Source organism: Nomascus leucogenys, chromosome 10 (genome assembly GCF_006542625.1).
Source record: "Nomascus leucogenys isolate Asia chromosome 10, Asia_NLE_v1, whole genome shotgun sequence".
In the NCBI taxonomy this organism is placed as follows: domain Eukaryota; kingdom Metazoa; phylum Chordata; class Mammalia; order Primates; family Hylobatidae; genus Nomascus; species Nomascus leucogenys.
Window position 1 is genome coordinate 38,720,860 of NC_044390.1, and position 25,105 is coordinate 38,745,964.

General features: G+C 38.4%; 1 protein-coding gene across 2 annotated transcripts in view; it reads left to right on the top strand.

Moving 5' to 3' along the window:
• The window catches only part of GRIP1 (glutamate receptor interacting protein 1), a 449,905-nt gene that overhangs the window by 242,963 nt on the left and 181,837 nt on the right, over nucleotides 1-25,105 (top strand). For both annotated transcript variants that reach the window (XM_030820036.1, XM_030820035.1), the window contains exons 3-4: nucleotides 21,671-21,806; nucleotides 24,363-24,508. In XM_030820036.1, coding sequence (XP_030675896.1) covers nucleotides 21,671-21,806; nucleotides 24,363-24,508 — 282 coding nt within the window. The remainder of the gene's footprint in view (nucleotides 1-21,670; nucleotides 21,807-24,362; nucleotides 24,509-25,105) is intronic.

Consider the following 25,105-nt stretch of genomic DNA (forward strand, 5'->3'; position numbering starts at 1 on the left):
CAGTGTCTTAAAATCGTGTTGGGAAATGTTATGGTCTAACCTGCAATAACTTTTCTTTTGGAATTGAACTATTATTAAGTTGTATCTAACCCCAGATTATAGTTTAATTATACTCAATTTTTCTTCAAGCTTCATAAAGTAATTTTTCAAAAAAAATTGAAACTTGCCAAATGAGACTCAGCAGCTTGAAAGAAAATCCAAGGGGCAACAACAGAGCACTGTAAAAAATGCAGCATCACAGTGCTCTTGGTGCCCAAAGGACTGGTGATGAGGACAATGTCATATAGAAATTATAGACATCAGTGACACTGGTTCAGATGGTAAATGTGGAAAAGTTGTAGGAGCATCTTGACTGATTTATTTCACTGACATTTTTCTTTTAATGCATGCACTTTGAGTTATTTAATAAGTATAATACTTAAACAACCTTAGTGATAAGCATTATGTTGTAATTTGATTGACAGCGTATTCTTTTGTTTTATTTTGTTTTGTTTGAGACAGGATCTTGCTCTGGCCCAGGCTGGAGTGCTGTAGTGCAATCATGGCTCACTGCAGCCTCAACCTCCCAGGCTCAAGCAATCCTCTCACCTTAGCACCCCCTATCCCCCACCAGGTAGCTGGGACTACAGGAGCACACCACCATGCCTGGGTAATTTTTAAATTTTTTTGTAGAGACAGAGTTTCGCTAAGTTGTCCAGGGTGGTCTCAAACTCCTTAGCTCAAGCAATCCTCCCACCTCAGCCTCCCAAAGTACTAGGATTACAGGCATGAGCCGCCGAACCCAGCCATATTCTTTCTTAGCAGCAAATAAAATAACAGTGTGCCTTACAATCGCTGGCACCTTAAAGTCAATAAAATATGGTATTTTTTTTAAGCCATATACTTCAGTTCTCTCATTTTACAGTTCAGAGATTAGGGCACACAAGGATTTAGTGACTTGCCAGAGGCGAGGCAATAGGGCTGGCTTGTTAGGGCATAATGAACCATTTGCAAATATTTTTCAAGTGACTGTCCCAACTTAGCCCCAGATTAACCCTTTGTTTTTCTAAATAGTCATAACTAACCATATTGTTATAATTTTCTATTTCTTTAAGTCAGTATTTCTTTTTTTTTAGTTTTTAATTTTTGTGGGTATATAGTAGGTATATATATTTATGGGGTACATGAGATGTTTTGATACAGCCATGAAATGCATAATCATCACATCAGGGTAAATGGGGTATCCATCACCTCAAGCACTTATCCTTTGTGCTACAAACAATCCAATTATACTCGTTTAGTTATTTTAAGATGTACAATTATTATCAACTATAGTCACCTGCTGTGTTATCAAATACTGCATCTTATTCATTCTTTCTAATGTTTTTGTACCCATTAGCCATCCCCACTTTCCTTCCACTCCCCCGCTATCTTCCCAGCTTCTGGTAACCATTATTCTACTCTCTAGCTCCATGAGTTCAATTGTTTTAATTTTCAGCTCCCACAATTAAGTGACAACATGTGTTTGTCTTTCTGTGCCTGGCTTATTTCACTTAACATAATGACCTTTTTTCCATCCATGTTGTTGCAAATGACAGGATCTCATTCTTTTTTAGGGCTGCATAGTACTCCATTGTGTATATGTACCACATTTTCTTTATCCATTCATCTGTTGATGAACACAGGTTGCTTCCAAATCCTGGTTGTTGTACATAGTGCTGCAATAAATATGGGAGTGCAGATATTTCTTTGATATATCAATTTCCTTTCTTTAGGGCATATACCTAGCAGTATATGGGTATATGCTGCTAGGGATTGCTGGATCATATGGTAGCTCTATTTTTAGTTTTGTGAGGAACCGCCAAACTGCTCTGCATTGTGATTGTACTGATTTATATTCCCACCAACAGCGTACAAGACTTCCCTTTTCTCCATGTCCTCACCAGCATTTGTTATTCCCTTTCTTTGAACTGGGGTGAGATGTTATTATATTTAATTGTAGTTTTGATTTGGATTTCTCTGCTGATCAATGATGTTGAGCACCATTTCATATACCTGTTTGCCATTTGTCTCTCTTTTTTTTTGAGAAATGTCTAATCAAATATTTTGCCCATTTTTCAATTGGATTATTATATTAAAACTTTTACTATGGAGTTGTTTGAGCTCCTTGTATATTCTGGTTACTAATCCCTTGTCAGATGTATAGTTTACAAATATTTTCTCCCATTCAGTGGGTTGTGTCTTCACTTTGTTGATTGTTTCCTTTGCTGTGCAGAAGCTTTTTAACTTGATGTGATCCCATTTATCCATTTTTACTTTGGTTGCCTGTGCTTGTGGAGTATTACTCAAGAAATTTTTGCCCAAATCAATGTCCTGGAGAGTGCCCTTGATGTTTCCTTGTAGTAGTTTCATAATTTGAGGTCTGGGATTTAATTCTTTAATCCACTTTGATTTGATTTTTATATATGGCAAGAGATGGGGGTCTAGTTTTATTCTTCTGCGTATGGATATCTAGTTTTCCCAGCATGATTTATTGAAGAAACTGTCTTTTCCCCAGTGTATGTTCTTGGCACCTTTGTTGAAAATGAGTTCTCTGTAGGTGTATGGATTTGTTTCTGGGTTCTCTGTTCTGTTCCATTGGTCTGTGTATCTGTTTTTATGCCAGTACCATGCAGTTTTGGCTTCTATAGAACTGTAGTATATTTTGAAGTCAGGTAATGTGATCCCTCCAGTTTTATTTTTCCTCAGGATACTTTTGGCTATTCTGGGTCTTTTGTGGGTCCATATAAATTTTAGGATTGTTTTTTCTATTTCTGTGAAGAATGTCATTGATATTTCAATAGAGATTGCATTGACTTGGTAGATTGCTTTCGGTAGTATGACATCGTAACAATATTGATTCTTCCAATCCATGAACATGGAGTATCTTTCTCCATTTTTTGTGTGTCCTCTTCAATTTCTTTCATCAAGGTTTTAAAGTTTTCATTGTAAAGACCTTTCACTTTTTTTAATTCCTAGCTATTTAATTTTATTTGTAGCTGTTGTAAATGGGATTACTTTTTAAATTTCTGCCCTTTTGTGGTTTCCATTGGCATAGGATGTCTTTTTCCATCTCTTGTTTTCAGTCTATATGAGTCATTATAGGTGAAGTGTGTTTCTTGTAGACAACAGATAGTTGAGTCTTATTTTTTATCCATTCAGCCACTCTGTGTCTCTTGATTGGAGAGTTTAGTCCATTTACATTCAATGTTATTATTGAGAAGTAAGGATTTACTCCTGCCATTTTGTTATTAGTTTTGTGGTTGTTTTGTGGTCTTATTTTTTTTCTGTCATTCCTTCCTTTCTTCCTTTTAGTGGTAATTTTTCTCTGGTGGTATGTTTTAATCACTTCCTGTTTATACTTTATGTATCTGTCGTATGTTTTCAATTTGAGGTTACCATAAGGCTTGCAAATACTGTCTTATAACCCATTATTTTAAACTGATGACAACTTAACACTGATTGCATAAACAAATACGCAAAAAGAAAACTAATGAAAACTCTACACTTCAAGTTGTCCCCCTGCTTTTTAACTTTTTATTGTTGTTGTTTTTTTAATGTTTTATCATACTGGCTATTTCTTAAAAAGTTGTCATAGTTATTATTTTTGATTGGTTCATCATTTAGTCTTTCTTCTTAAGTTTGCATACCACTATTACAGTGTTATACTGTGTTTTTCTTGGTGCTTACTATTACCAATGAATTTTGTAACTTCAGCTGATTTCTTATTGGTCACTAACATCCTTTCCTTTCAGATTGAAGAATTCCCCTTAGCATTTCTTGTAGGACAGGTCTGGTGCTCATGGAATCCCTCAGCTTTTGTTTGTCTGGTAAGGTCTTTATTTCTCCTTCATGCTTAAAGCAATTTTTGCCAGATATACTATTCGAGGATAAAAGTTCTTTTTCTTTCAGTACTTTAAATATGTAATGCCACGCTCTCCTGGCCTGTAAGATTTCCATTGAAAAGTCTGCTGCTAGATTTACTAGAGCTCCATTCTATGTTATTTGTTTATTTTCTCTTGCTGCCTTTAGGATTCTTTCTTTTTCCTTTACCTTTGAGAGTTTGATTATTAAATGTCTTGAGGCAGTCTTTGGGTTCAATCTGTTTGGTGTTCTATAACCTTTTTGTACTTAAATATTGATATATTTCTCTAGGTTTGGGAAGTTCTCTGTTATTATCGCTTTGAATAATATCTGTCTGTACATCCCTATCTGTCTCTATATCCTCATTAAGGCTAATAACTCTTAGGTTTGCCCTTTTGAGGCTATTTTCTGGGTCTAATAGGCATGCCTTATTCCTTTTTCATTCTTTTTTCTTTTGTCTCCTCTATTTTCAAATAGACTATCTTCAAGTTCATTAATTCTTCCTTCTGCTCGATCACTTCTCCTATTAAGAGACTGTGGTGCATTCTTTAGTATGTCAATTGCATGTTTTCAACTCCAGGATTTCTGCTCAATTCTTTTTAATTATTTGAATCTCTTTGTTAAATTTATCTGATAGGATTCTGAATTTCTTCACTGTATTATCTTGAATTTCATCGAGTTTCCTCCAGTCACCTATTTTGCATTCTCTCTCTGAAAGGTTACATAACTCTATTTCTCTGGGTTTGGTCCCTGGTGCCTTATGTTATTCATTTGATGAGGTCATGTTTTTAGATGGTCTTAATGTTTATAGATGTTCTTCAGTGTCTGAACATTGATGAGTTAAGTATTTATTGTAGTTGTCACAGTCTGGGCTTGTTCTTGGGAGAGCTCTGCAGGTATTTGAAGGGATGTGGGTGTTGGGATCTAATTTTTTGGTCCCTGCAGCCATATCTGCATTAGGGGGCACCCCAAGCCCAGTAATGCTATGGCTCTTATAGACTCATAGAGGCATCATCTTGGTGGTTTTGGATAAGATCCAGAAAAATTATCTGGATTACTAGGTAGAGACTCTTACTCTCTTGCCATACTTTCTCCCAAACAGACAGAGTCTCTGTGCTGAGCCACCTGGAGATGGGGAAGGAGTGACACATGCACCCCTGTGGCCACTATCACTGGGACTGCACTGGGTCAGACCTGAAGCCAGCACAGCAGTAGGTCTCACCCAAGGCCTTCTGTAAACACTACTTGGCTACCACCTATGTTTTCTCAAGGCCCTAGAACTCTATAATCAGCAAGTGGCAGAACCAGCCACCCTTCAGGGTGAAGAGTTCCCTTCAGGGTAGAGAGTTCCTCTGGGTCCTGGATGGGTTCAGAGATGGCATTCAGGAGCCAGGTCCTGGAGTCAGGAACCTTAGAAAGCTACCTGGTGCTCTATTCTACTGCAGCTGAGCTGGTACCCAAAGCACAATAAAAAGTCCTTCCCACTCCACCCTCTGCTTTCCACAGGCAGAGTAGCCTCTCCCCATGGCCACCACCTCCAATGTGCCATGGGGAATACTGCCAAAGTACCACCGATGTTCACTTAAGGTCCATGGACTCTTCAGTCAGCTTGTAATGGATGCTTCCAGCCCCAGGATTCTCCCTTCAGGGCAGTGGGCTCCCCTCTAGCCCAAAGCAGGTCCATAAATGCCATTCATGAGCCAAGGCCTGGAACGGGAACCCCAAGGGCCCACTTGGTGCTCTACTCCTCTGTGGCCAAACTGGTATCTAAGTTGCAAGACAAAGTTCCCTTTACTCTTCCTCTGTTTTTCTCAAGCAGAAAGAGTCTTTCCTCATGGCCACCACAGTTGGGAATATGCTAGGTCACACTTGAAGCCAGCATGTCTCAGATTCTCACCCAAGGCCCATGGCATGTACTACCTGGCTACCACTGCTGATTATTCAGGGCCAAGAGCTCTTAAGTCAGCAGCTGATGAAACCTGCCAGAATTGGGTTCTTCCCTTCAAGGCAGTGAGTTTTGGCCCAGGTTTTGTCTAGAAATCTTGTTCAAAAGCTACAGCCTGCAATGGGGTCCTCCCAACTTTGTGTGGTGCCCTATCTGACTGTAGCTGAGTTGGTATCCAAGTTGCAAGACAAAGTCCTCTTTACTCTTCCCTCTTCTCTCCTCAAGCAGATGGAAGGGGTCACTTTTGGAACTGCAAACTGTGCTGCCTGGGCTTGGGGGAGGAGTGGTGCAAGCACTTCCTTAGCCACCACAGCTGGTATCTTACTAGGTCACATGCCCAGCAACTCAATGGGCTCTTAGCCCAGCACGGCACTAGGACTTGCCTAGAAATTGCAGTTCTTGTGGCTTAGACTGCCTTTCAAGTTGATTTAGGGCCCCAAACCACTTTAGTCCACTGTGGTGGGGCTTGTCGGAGCTCACATGCCAACTGCTAGGATGGAGGATTCCCCTCTAGCTAGGGCTGGTCCAAATGCTTCCTCTATGGGTGTTGGCTGACTTCTGCCTGGTATTGCTTTCCATTGTGATAGGGAAGCACCAAGTTCCAATGCAAAGTCCCAGAATCACAGCACTTTTCCTCCCCCAAGCTCACAAATTCTTCGTGCCATAAGACATGTGGGATGGGGAAGGGGTGGCATCGGCAATTCAAGGCTGTTTTTCCTACACTTGTCAGTGGCTCTTTCAGTGATACGAAGTTAAAACCAGGTACTGTGATCACTCACCTGATTTTTGGTTCCTACAAAGGTGCTTTTCCTATGTAGATAGTTGTTAAATTTGGTGTTCCTGCAGGGAGGATGATCGGTGGAGGCTTCTATTCAGCCACCTTGCTCTGCCTCCCAAGGTCTGTATTTTTTAATAGAATATAAATTCCTTGAGGTCAAGGACTAAGTCTACATCATTTACTGCTAGATAGCAAAGTGCTTAGAATTTAGGAAATTATCAATAGATATTCAATGGAAGGTAGGGAGGGAAGCAAGGGAGGGAGAGGGAAGGAGGGAGGGAAGGAGGGAGGAAATGAGGAAGAGAGGGAGGGACTAAAGCATTTCAAACTCAGAGTGAGGCTAGAAGATAGTTATACTTGGGTAAGATAGTGTTACATAAGGTGATTGAGGCACTAATACAAAAGATGGATGGCATCAAAGAGGAAACAGTAGTGACTGCTTTATCTGCTCATTCTCTTTCTGCTTACTCCAATGAGGAACATTTCTTTGTGACAAGAAAATGGTTTCCCATGTAGAGCAGAAGAAACGAAAGGGACCAGGAGAGGGGCCAGGAGAGAATGGTACCCTCCCTGGTAGGATAGAGAAAGCCAAATACAGGGTGTGAGAGCTGTCCTTGATATAGGCATCACAGCCTTCTCCAGTTCTGAATTCCAGTGGGTCTGGGTAGGGCTCTCATGAAGCTCTGACTCACTGCAGCAGGCCCATGGCTTCTCCATGGAAAGTCCACAGGGCTCCCCAGATGCTTTGCCTCTTGGTGATCTGCAGTGACTACACTGTTAGTTTTCCATCTATTCCTTTATTTGAAATGGATCAAGTCTCATGAAACAAGGGAAAGTCAAATAAATGCCCCTGATGCACAGGCATCTGTAACAAAATGAGGACTGATTTACTAGTGCCCTTGTGGCATGGAGTCTGCTTGAGGCTAGCTTTACTTTTCTTCCCTTCTCTCAAAAGCATTTCATCTATATATTCTTTTGGTCCATTGTTTGACAATTACTGTATGATGAGTCTGAAACTTTGTAGTATTTAGTTACATGAGGGGGAAATTTCATGTACATAAAACAGACACGATGTTCGGCCTAATGAAAGGACCCTAATTTTCAAGTCTCAGTGTCCCTAATCTATAAAATGGTAGTATGCCCTCCTTTACAGAGTTTTTCTGAAGGCTAAGTTAGTGAGTGGATGTAAGAATACTTGGAAAAGTATAAACTGCTTTAAAAGAATGGATAATCTTTAAAAGTATCACAAATTTCTTCATTTTAATCTCTCTATTCAGTCAGGTTCCTAGCTTGTGTTAGATTTGTGGGTACTTAGATATTCATGGAAGAAAAAGGCCAAGTGAGTGTAGCTCTAAGTTCTACTTTTCCCTGATTATTTAAGAAGTCTGATTTCTTGTTGAAGTTTATCCTTTCTCCATTTCCCTTTCAGGCACAATGGAACCTCAAGCCTTGTCCTCTTAGTTGTCTTTGAAGATGCAACATTTGGCCCCTCATATTAAACACTAAGCTACCTAACCCAGCAGTGACTAGCTCTCACTAGCTGTAGTGCAGCCTTACCCGATATCTTTCTCAGGATCTTCTTTCACTTCCAGAGTGTTCTTTCTTTTTACCTACCCAGCTGCTCCCATCCCTTGTTGTTCAGCTGGACTCCCAGATCAGAACATCTGATCATTCTAATCCTCGCACAGTAGTTCTGGATTTTCGTATTTAAATAGTTATTCAACATAAGATACTGCCCTGTCTGGCACCGTGGCTCGTGCCTGTAGTCCCAGCACTTTGGGAGGCTGAGGCAGGACCATCGCTTGAGCCCAGGAGTTCAAAACCAGCCGAGGCAACATAGTGAGACCCCATCTCTACAACAACAACAACAAAAACTTTTAAAAAATCAGCTGGGCATAGTGACACACACTACTCAGGGGGCTGAGGCAGGAGGATCCCTTGAGCCCAAGAAGTTAAGACTGTAGTAAGCAAAAATCGCACCACTACAGTACAGCCTGGGCAATAGAGTGAGACCTTGTCTCAAAAAAAAAAAAAAAAAAAAAAAAGGATTCTAGCCAAAAGGACACCCAAAAATACATGCAAAAATAAATGATTTCCTCCCAAAAATAGCTCATTAATTTGCTAAGCAATACTTGGTATCTTCACTTCTCTATTAAGTGGAAACAATAGTAATACTGCAAGTAAATATTCTACTTTCATCTAAAGAAGAACTTAAACCTCTAAATAGCCATCTATAAACTATAGAGGACTTTCTCAGCAGCATAAGTTGAGCTGTTATTCCCTTTCAGGCTCCCAGGCCATGCTATGGACTGACGACATTTCATTGAAATTATTAGATGTTTGTCTCTTAGACATTTAGAATGTGAATTGCAGAAAGGTAGAGGCAGTGATTATTGGTCTTCAAAATACTAGCCTCTACCACAGAGTCTGGCAATTATAAATGCTTAAAAATATTTTTAGGACAAAACAGTCCATAAATAGTTGTAAGAATGTAGTTAACTTATCTAAGGGAACATTGAAAATCAGAGTAATTAAGTTCAAAGATAGCCATGCCAATTGCTTCAGTTTTACTTGTAAACTCCAGTTTTCAATCATGTCAACAATGTGATTATAACAGTTTACAAGTGAAAATTACAGATGGAAAGTTTTCCCAAAGGAAAACTGCCTGAGGCTCTTGAAGCAAGTGCAATTCTGAGATATCCTGCCCAGTGCTTTTTCCTGGCCCTTATCAACTCTTAGATTTAAATGTCCACCACTCAGGCCATCATGCTTAGGAAGACAGGCGGTTTCACTGAGGTGAGCTATTTCCTGTTTCTGATATCTTGCATCATGGTTTTATTTAGACTATCAGATGATTGTGTAGGAATACATGACTGATAGATGTGGGTGCTGTTAGCTATTCTACAACCCCCTACCCAACATACACACAAATTATAAAATGTCACTCCAGCGTAAATTGTTCTTTGATTGTCACATTGCTCAAACCTGATCTTCTAGGTCAGAGTTTCTAAAGTAGGGTACATGGATAAACCCCAGGGGGAATTCATGAATTCCCCTGAAATCATGCACACAGTTTTTTTGGCACAAGGGTTCACTGCTTTCATTAAATTCTCAAAGTAGTCTGTGACTTCACCAACAGTGAAATACCACTGTTAATTGTTTTGTCTTATAGTCATAACAATCAAAATATAGTAGAAAATCGGCAGTTTGCATATCTGGAAATTTCCAGTATCTAAATAACAATGATAATGACAACAAGACAACAATAATACCATGGCTAACATGTGTTGAACTCTTGCTGTGTGAGTTATTACCATAAGTTCCTTATAAGAATTGTATTACTTAATTTCACCATGTTCTGTAAGTAGATACCATTATTATCCCTAAATTAGATGTAAGGAAACTAAGACCCGTGAAAACTAAGTAACTTGTTAATAAGTTTGACATTGGAAAGCTTAATAGCAAATTTTGACAATTAAATAACTGATTTTGGGAGAAGTTGAAATTGGAACAATTCTAGTATTGCCATATTTTAAAAGCAGGAATTTTTTTTAACTTAATGCTTTAGAAGGCATTTGATACCTGAATCAGTTATGCCAGAAAAACAGTCAACATCTCTGTTCAATCTATTTTTAAAGGAATCCTGACCTATATATCACATATCTTCAGGGGTCACATATTTTTGCATTTGACACTACATATTTGTATATCCCCTTTCTATGGAGGTGCTCCAGGAAACATACAGATATTAATCCAGCCCTCCCATCACTGCATGAGATAAATCCCAATCATAATTTTGTTTCACATGAATATTTGTGCCAGGTAATATTTATGTGCTGTACATCCCTGCCACAGATCAAATTTATGTTCAGACTCCCAAGGGATGAGAAAAATTCTAGTATATCCCTCATGTCATTACACAGAGGTGGAAAATGCCCAAAAACCTTTCTCTGCTAGTCTGGGTGGCAAAAACAGAGACTGAAAATGCAGCAGTTCATCACAGAAACCCAGCTTTGATCCCCACAGCTTTGCTGAACCAGGGAATGTTAGGAAGAGCTTGAAATAAGTATTGGAAAAAGCATCTGTTTATTTCCTGAGGGGAATAAACTTCCTAGTGGCACCACTAAAAGTAATATACAGATAAAACTGTAGTATGAGCAATAATATTGTTTTCAATAGTAGTACACAGATATAGCTATAGTATTCTGGTGTGTGCCCCAATTCCCCTTACTAAGGCATTGGTACAATTAATCAAGTAAGCTTAGGGAAATAACTCTGTCTGCTCCTGTTCAGATTCTGCTCCTTTATCATTTTGCTTCTGCACCGTCCAGCAATAATTCTGTTTGCCACAAGCCGATGCTCGCCACCCCATTATAATTCCCTGTTTTGGGACTGATGCGCTCGTTCAACCAGCAGTTACCAGGGAGGACTGTGAATGTTACCAGGCACTATTCTAGATGCTGGAGATACAGTAAGGAACAAAACACTCTTGTTGACACGAGCATTTCAAAATTTGTGACTTACTTTACAGAGTTTTTGCCAATAGTATTTCTACTTAACTCTTTATGGTATTTTAAAAAATCTCTGCAGTTAATAGAACTTCAAGAAGTAAAGAGCTTCACCTGTTTTGCTGAATATGCCTCTAGTGGTTGCTTTGAAATTGTACTTTCTCTTTTTACGCTACAGCCATGGGGTGAGGGTCTTATAGAGCATTTTGAGGTGTGACGAAAAGTATTTTAAGACCAGGTTTTTCTGTGGTATTTCAATGTTAAATTTCTCTTATATGACATGATATAGTGTGCCTGCCCCACTCCAATCACTCGCAGCAACACAGACTTCCTGTTTTCTAGATTCCCTTTCTCAGCGACAGATGTCAACATCCACCAATCAAACAAGTTGGAAACCTTGGGGCCTTTTTGATCCTCACTCACTTCCACGCTTCCATGCTTCCCACAATAGCCACTGATGTATTTTAGTCTATCATGTGTTGCCTCTGGGTGGCATAGTCAGTACCTGTCCCTCCATATCCACCCTACCCCCATTGCATAGGTCTCTGTTTAGATTCTAGTTCTCAGCCTCCTTTGAATTTACGTGTGTACATGGATGGAATAAGTTCTTGCCTTTGGGATGTGAACATAAGCAGGCCAGTAATGGCTTTTAAGAGAGCTGTCTTTCCCCTTCCACCAGCTGAATGAAAACAAGATAAAGTCCTAGGGCAGAAGTTTCTAAACTTTCTCAGTCCACAGACCCTTTAGTGTCTCAGAATTTTTTACAGCACCTCCAGGCCAAATGAAACACCACTAGTTCAATTTACTAAGTAGTTAGGTCCAAACAACACAGTTCATATTTTATCCTAATAACTTATTAGCCATTTGAGAAAAGATATATATAAACTAAAAGAACAACACATGTTCATTTCACTCTTAAGTAGCCACAAGTAGTTAATAATGAATGGTATGCGTGTGCCTGTTGAACATTGTACAACTTCTCAAATCCTTAAATCAAATTAACATTGATAACCTCAATTCCTGTTTCACACTGGTTTTCACATGGGACTTGCTTTTTAGCACAGTAACTGGAAAAAAAACTTAGCTTTGGAAAGCTGTGACATAAACAAAAGCACCGTAGTGTGAGCTAATGTTTAACCAAACTACCTCCAGCTAGCAGGTGATGTTGTGTCCAGCAGATATCAAATGTGGCTGTGTTTTCTTTGAAAATTTAAAACATCCAATGGTGGTCCTGTGAATTCACCATGGATTCATGTGCCTCAGTGCACAGTTTGGGAACCAGAGCATTAAGGGATGACAAAGTCACAAAGTGGAAAAGAGCATAGCTCCCTAAATCTCTGTGTGAGAGGGAGCTGACTAATGATCAGGAACATCCACCATAAACTTGTATGTGAGCGGAATAAACTCCTGTTGTGTTTGAGTCATTATTCATTTTTTGATTTGTTGACACAACAAGCCTAAGTTAATCCATACATTATATGACAGCAGTGGCCTTCTAATGGTTCTCCTTGACCAAAGGTCTTTCTCCTCAGCACTTTCTACTCCCATTACCAAAACCATTGCTAACCTTTTCTAAAAGGTTAACCTTTTCTAAAACTCAAATCTGAGCACTTTCTTAGGATCCTTCATGGTGTAATGTCTATTGGTGTCCCAGTCTCTTCTACCAATCTCTCCTCATACACCAAACCGTAAGTCTGTCTCTCAATCTTAGCTACATGTTAGAATCCCCTAAGGAGCTTTAAAAAATATGCCTAGTTCCCCACCTGCAAACATTCTAATCTCACTGACGTGAACCAATTCCTTGAAAAACACAAACTGCATCAACTCACCCAACAGGAAATAGAAATTTTGAATAGCCCTATAACTATTAATGAAATTGAATTTGTAATTTTAAAACTTCCAAAACCAAAATCTCTAGACCCAGATGGCTTCACTAGAAAATTCCTCCAAATGCTTAAAGGGAATTAAGAAAAGTTCTGAACAACCTCTTCCAGAAAACAGAAGAGGAAGAAATGTATTTTCCAACTGATTATATGAAGCTAGTATTATTATCCTGATACCAAACCAAAGACAATACAAAAAAGAACACAACAGACTAGTATCACTCATGAATGTAGATGAAAAAAAATTATTAATAAAATATTAGTAAGTAGAATTCAGCAATATATTTTTAAAGTCATATACTATGACCAAATGGGATGTATTTCAGAGATGTAAGATTGGTTCAATATTAGAAAATCAATCAGTGTAATCTACCATATTATCAAGCTGAGGAAGAAAAAAATCACATGATCATGTCAGTCAATGTAAACTAAATTGACAAAATTCAAACCTATTCATTATTAAAACTCTCAGAAAAGTGAGAATAGGGAGGAACTTTCTCAACTTGGTAAAAGGTATCTATAAAGGAAACCTACAGCTAACATAGTACTTAGTGATGAAAGACCGAATGATTTTCCTCTTAAGACCTTAACAAGCTAAGGCTGTCCACTCTCACCACTCTAAATTAACATAGTGCTGGAAGTTCAGCCAGTGCTTGAGGCAAGAAAGGGTAATAAATATGTATAGATTAGAAATGAAGAAGTAAAATTGTCCCTATTTGCAGATGACAATTGTCTATACAGAAAACTCTAAGGAATTTACAAAAAACCCTACAAAACTTCCAGAACTAATAAGTTCAGTAAGGCCACAGGATACAAGCTAAATATACTATAATCAATTGTATAACTATATACTAGCAATGAACATATGTACATTAAAATTAATAATAAAATATAATTTAGGCCAGGCGTGGTGGCTCACGCCTGTAATCCCAGCACCTTGGGGGCCAAGTCAGGAGAATTCCTTGAGCCTGGGAGTTTGAGATCAGCCTGAACAACATAGTGAGACTCCCTGCTATTAAAAAAATTTTAAAATATTTATAATTGTTCCAAAAAATGAAATTCTTAAGAACAATTTATAATTTATAGTTGTTCCAAAACAAATTCTTAGTACAAAACGTATAGTACTTACATGCTGAAAACTAGAAAATGCTGATGAAAGAAATTAAAAGTCTAAATAATTGGAGAGTCAAACCATGTGCATAAAGGTTTTAATTCTTTCCAAATTGACATACAGGATTAATATAAATCCTATCAAAATCTCAGCAAAATATTTTGCAACTATAGACAAGATTATTCTAAAATATAAACTTACTATCATTAAAAATGCCAATAGGATTTTTTTTGGCACAGGATATATTTTACATTATTGCAAAAATAGAACATGTATACTTGCAAAGATTCTGTGAGAAATTATGTTTCCAAGGTATGCTAGCTTGTTGTTTAACATTGCTGTGAAAGAACAGAGACCCTGCTGATGAAGCCTCTCTGAATGAGGTATGTCATATCACCAATCACATTTCCTTTGAAAGAGATTGTACAAAGAACAGACACCCGAAAGCAGGGGCCCCGGTGAGGAGGCTGGTAAATCCCTCAGTGTCTGTCCCTCAAAATTGGTCAGTCTGGATCTGCTTGAACATACAAAACAAAACAAAATAAAACAAAAAAGAAAAGTATCATGGGCATAAGGCATTCAGAACCCATATCCAACCATCTCATTGTTTTGTAAACTATTTTGCACAGGATGAAAGTCTAGCATAATAATCTTGTTTTGTTCTGTGACACTCTTGTGTGTGGAAATTCTTGTCTTATTGCTTATTTAAAAAATAAAATAGGCTTACACAGAAAAAGGGAGTTACCAATAAATTTTGGCAAGTCCCTAAAATTCAGGAGCTATATGAACAGGAAATTACAACATGGACAATTGTCACAAGAGTTGCTGAAAGAGGATAGAAAGACATATGTGATGATTTAACAACAGGTGGTACAGGCTCTGACGAGTAAACAAAGGGTGATCGTGGCACAGCCTGGGAGGGCCCCTAATCCATGTGGGCAAACGGTGTTCTCAATGGTTCCTCAGATGAGTCATCCCAGAGCTGCCTTGAAGACATCCTCTGCTAGGGACATGGATGAAGGGGAGGTGTTAAAGGCAGAGAAATAATAAATGGTAGGAGATTACATGAGGTCTGGGGAGAGTATATCCTGTAGTTCAGTTTGCAGTTTTCCTCAATTCTAGCTGCATGTTAGAATCCCCTGGAGGAACTTTTCAAATACTGATGCCTGGGCGTACCCCAGACCAATTGAATCATATACCCACTGATGGGACATTTTTTAAAAAATTAAACTTCTAATTTTGAGATAATTGTAGATTCATATGCAGTTGTAGAAAATAATATAGAGATTCCTTATATCCTTTACCTTGTTTTCCCCAATAGAAATATCTACAGAACTATAATGTAATATCACAACCAGGATATTGACATGGATGGAGTCAAGATACAGAACATATCCATCACCACAAGGATCAATCATTTACTCTTTTATAGCTGCATCCACTTCCCTCCTGCCCTTACCCCTGGCAACCCCTAACCCATCCTCTAGTGCTATAATTTTGTCATTTCAAGAATGTTAAATAAATGGAATCATACAATGTGAAATCTTTGGGGTTGACTTTTTACCCTTAGCATAATTCTCTGGTAATTGATCTGGGTCGTTACTTGTAGCACTAGTTTGACCCTTTTGATTGCTGAGAAGTATTCCATGATATAGACAAACCACATTTGTTTAGCCATTTACCTGTTGCAGGACATCTTGGTTGTTTCTGTTTCCTGCTATTATGAATAAAGCTGTGATAATTATTCATTTACAGGTTTTGGTGTGAATGAAAGCATTCATTTCTCTAGGATTAATGCCCAGGAGTATAATTTCTGGCTCATAGGGTGGTTGCATATTTAGTTTTATGATAAACTGCTAAACTGTTTTCCAGAGTAGTTGTCCTATTTTACATTCCCATCAGTAGCATCAGAGTGATCTAATTTCTCTGCATCCTCACCAGCATTTGGTGTTGTCACTAATTTTTATTTTAGCCTTTCTGATAAGTGTGTAATGATATCAATTGTAGTTTTAATTTTTAAGTAATTTGAGCCATTTCCCTAATGGAAAATGTTGAGCATTTTTTCGTGTGTACTTACCTGCCATCTGTATATCCTCTTTAATAAAATATTTCATGTCTTTTTCCCATTTTCTAATTAGATTGTTTGCTTTTTTACTGTTGAGTTTTGAAAGTTGCTTATATATTTGAAATACTAGTCTCTTGTCTTTTGTTGGATATGGAGTTTGCAGATATTTTTTCCTGGTCTGTAGATGTTCTTTTCATCTTAAGCAGGTCTTGCAGAGAGCATTCGTTTTTAATTTTGATGAAGTCCAATTTGCTGATTTTTTTTCCTTTTATGGATCATTCTTATGTCAAGTCTAGAAACCCTTCGCTAAACCTAGATCTTAAAATTTTTATCCTGTTTTCCTACAGTTTCTAAATATTTCATACAGTTTCTATAATATTATGGTTTACATTTTTGACTGTGATTTATTTTGAGTTAAATTTTATACAAGGTGTGAAACTCTGGGCAAGTTGTGGGATTTATTTATTTATTTTGCCTGTGGATGTCAAATTACTCCAGCATCGTTTGTTGAATAGGCTACCTTTCCTCTATTGAATTGCCTTTGCATCTTGTCAAAAACCAGTATGTCATATTTGTGCGAGTCTATTCCTGGGTCCTCTGTTTTGTTCCAGTGATCTATATGTCTATCCCTCCACCAATACCACAGTGGTTTTGCTTATGTTTTTTGATACAGGGTCTCACTCTATCACCCAGGCTGGAGTGCAATGGCATGATCATGGCTCACTGCAGCCTTGACCTCCCATGCTCAAGTGATCCTACCGCCTCAGCCTCCTGAGTAGCTGGGACTACAGGTGCACACTACCATGCCCAGCTATTTTTTAAAAAAAAATTTTATGCAGAGATGAGATCTCACTGTATTCCTGCTCTTGAACACCTGGTCTCAAATGATTCTCCCCTCTCAGCCTCTCAAAGTACTGGGATTATAGGCATGAGCCACTGCACCTGGCCTACCACACAGTCTTTATTACTCTAACTATGTAAGTTTTGAAATTGACTAGACTAAATACTCCCACTTCTTTTTAAAAAATTGTTCCTTTCCCTTTCATATAAATTTTAGAATAATCTTGTCTGTAGTTACAAAATATTTTGCTGGGATTTTGATAAGGTTTGCATTAAACCTATATATCAATTTGGAAAGAATTAACGTCTTTGTTGTGCTGAGTCTCCCAGTCCATGCACATGTTTGTCTCTCCAATTATTTAGGCCTTCTTTAATTTCTTTCATTGGCATTTTTTAGTTTGCACAATGTAAGTACTGTATGTTTTGTTACTTGTACACCTAAGAATTTCATTTTTTGAACAATTGCATATGATATTTCATTATTAATTTTAATGTACATATGTTCATTGCTACTATATAGATATACAATTGATTAAAGCAAATCAATGCTTTTTTATGTTGACTTATGCTATCCACTGGAATATTAGTTCTTAGAGGGCAGGAATAGTATCCATTTTGTTCAGTGTTGTATCTCCAATGCCTCAAACACTGTCTGGCACATAGTAAGTGCTCAGTTCTTATTGAATGAATGAATGGGATGCCTTTTCATTTCTTCTAATCTTATATTCCTCGGAAGCACTTTAAAGTTGCCTTCATGTAGATCTTGCACAGTTTTGTTAAGTTTTTTCCAGGGATTTTACCTTTTGGCTATTGTAAATGGGGTCTTCTCTTCTATAATAACCTTTTAATGGCTGTTGTTTGTCTATATAAAGGATATAGTTTTCTGCATATTCATTGTATAACCATCTATGTTTTTAAATATCCTTATTTGTTTGTAAGAACTTTTCATAATTCTCTTGTGTTTGCCAAGCATCACTGTTACTTTTCTTAAAAATTTCTGGAGTTCAGTAATTAAAAATATTGACTTACAAACACAAAGAAAAACAGAAAACAACTAAATTTCATTTCATCAGTGGGATTCTGTTCAGTTATGTTGAGTAAGTAATGGTAGAGATGTAAACCTATGCCATTTATTTTCTAAGATAATTAAATATGGTGATTAAGGAAAAAGTTAAATTCAGAACCATTTCCTTCCTCACTAGTTAGACATCATCTGTTGCCTGTGCTGCTTGCTAGTTGAAAGAGATTACAGTGCTCGCTACAAGGTCCTCTTAATTGAGGGAGTGATATTTGCAATTTAAATCACAAAAGAAAGAAATCATCAGTACATACTGACTTGCCCAAGTTCCACTGTTTTACCGCAGTGTTTGTTCAGTAAGCCTTGATATATAAGTGAACTCATGCAAATGAATGCATCTGTCTTCATTTCTTCTGTCTTCATTAGATCACTATGCAGACACTAAACACCAAAAAGGGTATTAAATGATTAATTAGCCAAGTGGAGACTTCAGGTGAGCCAAAAGCAAACTCCAAAAGCAGGTTCCTTTTTCTCCAGACCACTTCTTCTCTCCCACCTCCTACAGAAACATCCATAAAAGATTTAGTCAATTCTTCTGGGACCAGAGATACTTATTGGCAGTTACCATTCTTGCGATTCAGCAAATTTTCTTGCAAGAATGTTCTATCTTTACTCCTGAGTTTTGCCTAATTTATATTCCTTCTTTGGTCTGGTCTGCTCTGCTCAGCTAACCCTGGTGGATAAGCACAGCAGATTGGATAGAAGACAAAATTGTAAAATAGATGGTGCATTTGGCCGCATGTTCTCACTCATAGGTGGGAATTGAACAATGAGAACACATGGACACAGGAAGGGGAACGTCACACACCGGGGACTGTTGTGAGGTGGGGTAGGGGGAGGGATAGCATTAGGAGATATACCTAATGCTAAATGACGAGTTAATGGGTGCAGCACACCAACATGGCACATGTATACATATGTAACAAACCTGCACGTTGTGCACATGTACCCTAAGACTTAAAGTATAATAATAATAAAATTTAAAAAAAAATAGATGGTGCATTTGGAATCACAGTCCTTCGCTTTACATTGTTGCCTGGACCATCTTCTCTGTGGCTGCTTCCCTACAACTCACGCTATATGGCACAGTGGTCTGTGACGTTGCCTCTTTGACTAGGCTGTGGCCCATCTTGAGGATAATGGCCTTTGCTTTTTCTATCTTTGGGTTTTATTGTCTGGCTCAGAGTAGGCATTCAATACGTGCTTGAATCAATGAATGCACAAATTACACAATTAACTGGTGCAGAAATATTTTCTCAATTTCACATTATTAAAATTAGCTCTTAGGAAAACATTTGAAATGTTTTTAAATGATAGGGTAATTGACTAGTATCAGTTGAAAAAGTAGCCAGATTGATGAATTTATATTTTAATAATGATGAAATTAAACTAAAATAATTGAGCTTTTCTAGGTTTTCAGATTCAGCCAGAAGCCCAGGAAGCACCTTCGTTCCTTCTGGAGAAAATGACATTGTCTACCTCCCATAAGGCTGTACTTGTGCATCCTATTTTATGCAGGAAGCATGTCCTTGAAAACTTGGAGTAGAAAGAAAATTTTTATGAATAGAAACTTACTTCTTACATGCCTGGTGTTAGTATTTTAGAGTTGCTTCTTCATGAAAATTGGATAGACCTTTAAGATAGGCACTTAAAAAAAACTATGCTTCCAACTCTACATGTAAAGTTCTATAATCAAATGTCTAAATATATAGGACCACTCCACATATTTAAAGAAGATGCAAAGAATCTTTTTGTTGGCATAATTGTTGGGCACATTATATCTCTTTAATATGAACGGTCATCATCTATGTCATTTTGGTTACTTTAATTATTAACTTTATTTTAAAAAAATTTATACCTAGCCTTCTGCCAACAAGGGTTTAGAGGGATTGTTTATTAAGGTGATGTCTTCAATATCAGTTGAACCTATGTATGTTTTCATGAGATTTCTGGGGGTTGCTTTGTTTTAAGTAGCACAAGGGAAGTGCACACAGTGATAGAATTTTGTTACAGATGTTTCTGGTAAATGCTGTAAAAGATCCTGTACTTTCATGCACTTGACAAGAATTTTCATTCTTGAATTTCAATTTTTATTTGGTCTGTCATACAAAATGTAGTAGATGAAGCTGACATCATACACGCTCAGACTCCTCCTTGGCTTCTACTTTAAAAGACAATAACGACTTATGTATACAGTGTTATGAGACTGCCATGAAAAGGCAGGATTCCAGTGATGGTATGCTGGGATGTTAAAGTCACAGGAGCTGGCAAACTCGAAAGCCCTGTCTTGAAGGACATTCTCTAGGCTGCTGAGGAAATAAGTAGCCTGCCGTCCCCAGCCTTCTTCCCCCAAGTACTCTGTTCTCCTCACTAGATCAGATGAGATACTGTTTCGTTACCTAATATAATTTCATTTTTTCATTGGCTAGTGGGATAATGTACTAGCAGCAGCAATTTAAAAACCTTTATGATACACATTTATAGATATTTTCAACATTATAAATAACTGTGTAATTAGGGAAAGGGTTAAGGTATGCAAATAATCTTTTTTTTTTAATTTCACTTTGAAAGAGCGAGTTTGTGTTTGCATTTTAATACGCGTCTTTGATGTTCTAGAAGTTCATTACCCCTGAAATGTGTAACTTAATTTAGGAGAAGTTGGAAAATTGGACAATTTCCCTGTCCCTACCAAGAAAATATATTTGCAGATAGGGGAATAACATCACAGAGAATTTTAAAACAGCATTTATCCTAATTAGCCTCTGGAAGGTAAATATTGACTCTAGTCATTTTTATTTTTGAAGGGAAGGATATTCTTACAGTTTTCTTACCTTCTGCTCTGACTAAAATCAAAAGAGTTGAGTTCTATCTTGCTATATAGACATCCCCATAAGATCTGTGAAATTTTAAAATTTCGTAAGTAGAGAATGAAAGATTTATGGCAGTTACCTGGAAATTCTGAGCATCAATCCTGCCTTGCCATACTGTGACATATTCTGCAAGAATGATATGAGTTGTTACATAAGCCATCATACTTTGTTTTTGAAAGACAAAGAAAGTAAAGTCAATAATATTTTTCTAGAACCTGCAGAAAGCACTCTTCTCCTTTCAGTTGACTTCCTAACCTGAAACATACCATGAACTTGGGTCTGCCACTGTGCTATATATGTTTGTATTATCATCTAAAATTCTGTTCTGATTCCTTACTTTACAACTTTTAATTGTTCCTATTGGAGTTACAAGGAGAGAAACCAGAGAATGTCACCTGAGAATGGCAGAAAACAAAGGGTGAATATTATTTGTACATAAGACAATTTGGACTATTTATTGTCAACCTGGAGTGAATACCCCACCAGTGCCCATTTTCATAACCTCTAATAGAATGTCTGCCTCAGCATTATCTGCATGCACATCTTTATGAAATATTCTGTAAATTACAATGGAAGGAGGCCATAAATATCTTTTCTCATAAAAGAAAAAGTGGAAAGAACTTCTGGGGAGGAGTCACTTAACCATACACAGAATGACATTGGTGATTCTGCTCTCATTTTAATAAGGCAAATGCTTTTCTTTTTAACAGAGGAATTCAAGGGCTCCACGGTCGTGGAGTTGATGAAGAAGGAAGGCACTACCCTGGGCCTGACGGTATCGGGAGGAATTGATAAGGATGGCAAGCCAAGAGTATCTAATCTGCGGCAAGGAGGAATTGCTGCTAGGTAACTGCCTCTTGCGGAAATCTACTGAAAGGAACACAGGGTGTAATTAATTCAAAAATTAAAGCTCCATCAAAAAATGGCCACTAATAAATAAATGACAGCTGCCATCTGCCAGGCAGCACAGGCCAGCAGAAGCACAGTGGGGCACGTTTCAGAAGCTGCTCCCCAGGTCTGCCCGCGTGTCTGTTCTAGCCTAGGCCGCAGTCACCAGAGATGTTCTTGTGTCATCTCAGGAGCTGCCAGGCCCTCATAAGACTTTAATTTCAAAAAGCCTATGTGGATCTAGTCTGCAAATGTGCCACTGAACAGCAGACAAGCTGCAGTGGGAAGGAGACACTCCAATCATCTAAATGTGAAACAGATGACCCATATAGTGTGAATGGGGGAAGGTGCCAGAGAGGGACATGGCCACCCTAGAAAGAGTGGGAGACTCAACTCTGAGTTTTCAGTGAAAAATTTGCTTATCCCACATCATCTCTCCTTTTCTACCTGTGAGATTTTCAAGAGTTGGTTCTGAAAGGACAGAAGGCTTAGAGGAGGAGGTCTCACCTGTCTTTCTTTCCATGAACTGCAAATTCCACTTGTTATTGCCAAAGGCAGAATGTCCTGGACACTGAGCAGGGGTGGGCTTCCTTGAGATACATTCTAAATCTGCCTCAGAAAAAGGAGACAGAAGATCAGGTTTCATTAAAAGTGAGGCCAGGCCGGGCAGTGGCTTATGCCTGTAATCCCAGCACTTTGGGAGGCCAAGGCAGGTGGATCACCTGAGGTCAGGAGTTCGAGACCAGCTTGACCAACATGGCAAAACCCATCTCTACTAACAAAAAAAAAAATAAGCCAGGTGTGGTGGCACATGCCTGTAATCCCAGCTACTTGGGAGGCTGAGGCAGGAGAATTACTTGAACCCAGGAGGCGGAGATTGCAGTGAACTAAGACTGTGCCATTGCACTCCAGCCTGGACAACAGCAGCGAAACTCCGTCTCAAATAAATAAATAAATAAGTAAAAATAAAAAATAAAAGTGAGGCCAAAGTACCTTAAATTCTGGCCACCAATATTCATATCCACATAATTCCAAGTTAAATCTTAGAGTTCTTGCCCCACAAAATGTCATCTGAAGTGGTGATTTCTGTGATCACTTTTAATGATCAACCTGTTTGTACAATTTATAAACTTAATCCAGTGGATTGCTCCATGATCAGAAGTCATTGTTTGTAAGGGAGGCTGGTGTGGACACAAGCACCTCAATCTGCTTTCTTTAGGCTTTTAAGAAGCATCTTTCCACACCCACAACCTCCTTTATTTTATAACAATCATGGCCAGTTCATGATGCTAGGGGTTCGTAAGTCTCCAGAGCTTCTTTATATCTCTCCCTTAAGGCAAGTGTGAATGGAGGAGAGGGGTAGCATTTTTAGCTGTATTAATTCTGTAATTAAAAGTATTACTGTGCCAGTTATATTGAGAATTAAAAATCACCAAATAGTCACTGTTTAAGGCACTACCATTTTGAAGGTAGTAAATCAGAATAATTAAAGATGAGATCCTTGTCCTAAAAGGGCTCACAATCTATTAGTGGAGATAAGGCATAAAAAACATGAAACATTTGGGAGCAAAAATGGCATTGTATGATAGCAAAAAGCAACAGCACAGAAGTTATTACAGAGCATTAGGCGATTAAGTTGACATAAGTGTCAGGAAAGTGAGGTAAGGGCCATGCATGTACTGCAGACTGGAGCAGATTAGGAGGCTCTTTGAAGGAGGAATGATTGGAGCTGGATTTATATATAAAATAAGTGCATTAGCTATTTCTATTTTGGGAGAAAATGTTATTAAAGGTCCTTATCAGTGACATGAATTTTAACTCTTATTATTGGTCTTGCTACCTGCTCTTGGTTTAGAAACGGAGTTTGACTAAAGTCCAAGAGCAGCCAATATTCTGTTATGGTGGTATAGAGAGACAAGAATATTACTGAAACCCAATATTTGCATTGTGATTTCTCCTTCACCAATACTCTTCTTATCAATCCTGCTGTAAGCAATAAATAGCAAAATAAGCTGACCCTTTCCTTAGTCCTGGACAAACTCCCAGTGAAGTTATTGAAAGAGGTGAAATGTACAAAAGGGAGGCAGCAAAAACGAGAGGGACTGAGAATAAAAAGACATGTGTTGTGTCTAGGATCTGGATCCCATCCCAGAGAACAAACTGGTTTAGGGCAAAGAAAAAAAAAAAAAAAAGCTTCTCTTGATTTTGTTTTATGGTGCCTTTAAAAATAAAACAGGCAAAAAGGAAAAAAATCAGAGATAGTGGCAGAATCAGAGCAGGACTTCCAAGGTATCACAGGCTGCATGAGTAAAAGGGATCCCTGGCTCTCATCTGACTTCAGCTGTACTCTTACCCTTAAGGGCCCACCATCTCCTAGGAGGCAGGGACTTCTGCTGTCAGCCTTCTAGGCTTGCTTCTACACTTGCATGCTTACCATGAAGGGAAAGTGGAAATATAGTCAGACTGGCCTATGGAGAGGGTGGGTCTGCTGAAACAACATTGTCTATTTTGCAGAAGTGACCAGCTGGATGTGGGTGACTACATCAAAGCAGTGAATGGAATCAACCTGGCCAAATTCCGCCATGACGAGATCATAAGCTTGCTGAAGAATGTGGGAGAAAGAGTGGTTCTTGAAGTAGAGTATGAGCTTCCGCCGGTCTGTAAGTACAGTAGCCCCCCTTATCCATAGGGGGTACATTCCAAGACCCCCAGTGGATGCCTAAAACTGCTCATAATACCAAACCCTATATATATCAGGTTTTTTTCTATACATACATACTTGTGATAAAGTTTAATTGATAAATTAGGCACAGTAAGACATTAACAACAATAACTGGCTGGGCGCAGTGGCTCACATCTATAATCCTAGCACTTTGGGAGGCTGAGGCAGGAGGATTGCTTGAGCCCGGTGGTTTGAGACCAGGCTGGGCAACATGGCAAAGCCCCACCTCTACAAAAAATAGAAAAATTAGCCGGGCGTTGTGGTGCACACCTGTAGTCCCAGTTACTCAGGAGGTTAAAGTGGGAGGATTGCTTGAGCCCAAGATGTTGAGACTGCAGTGAGACATGATCGTGCCACTGCCATCCAGCCTGGGGGACATAGCAAGGCCTTGTCTCAAAAAACAAACACACACAACATTAATAAAATGGAATAATTATATCAATATGCCAATCTCACTACTCTTGTGCTTTCAGCCATTATTAAGTAAAATAAGGGTTCCTTGAACACAAGTACTGCAAGGGCTAGGCACGGTGGC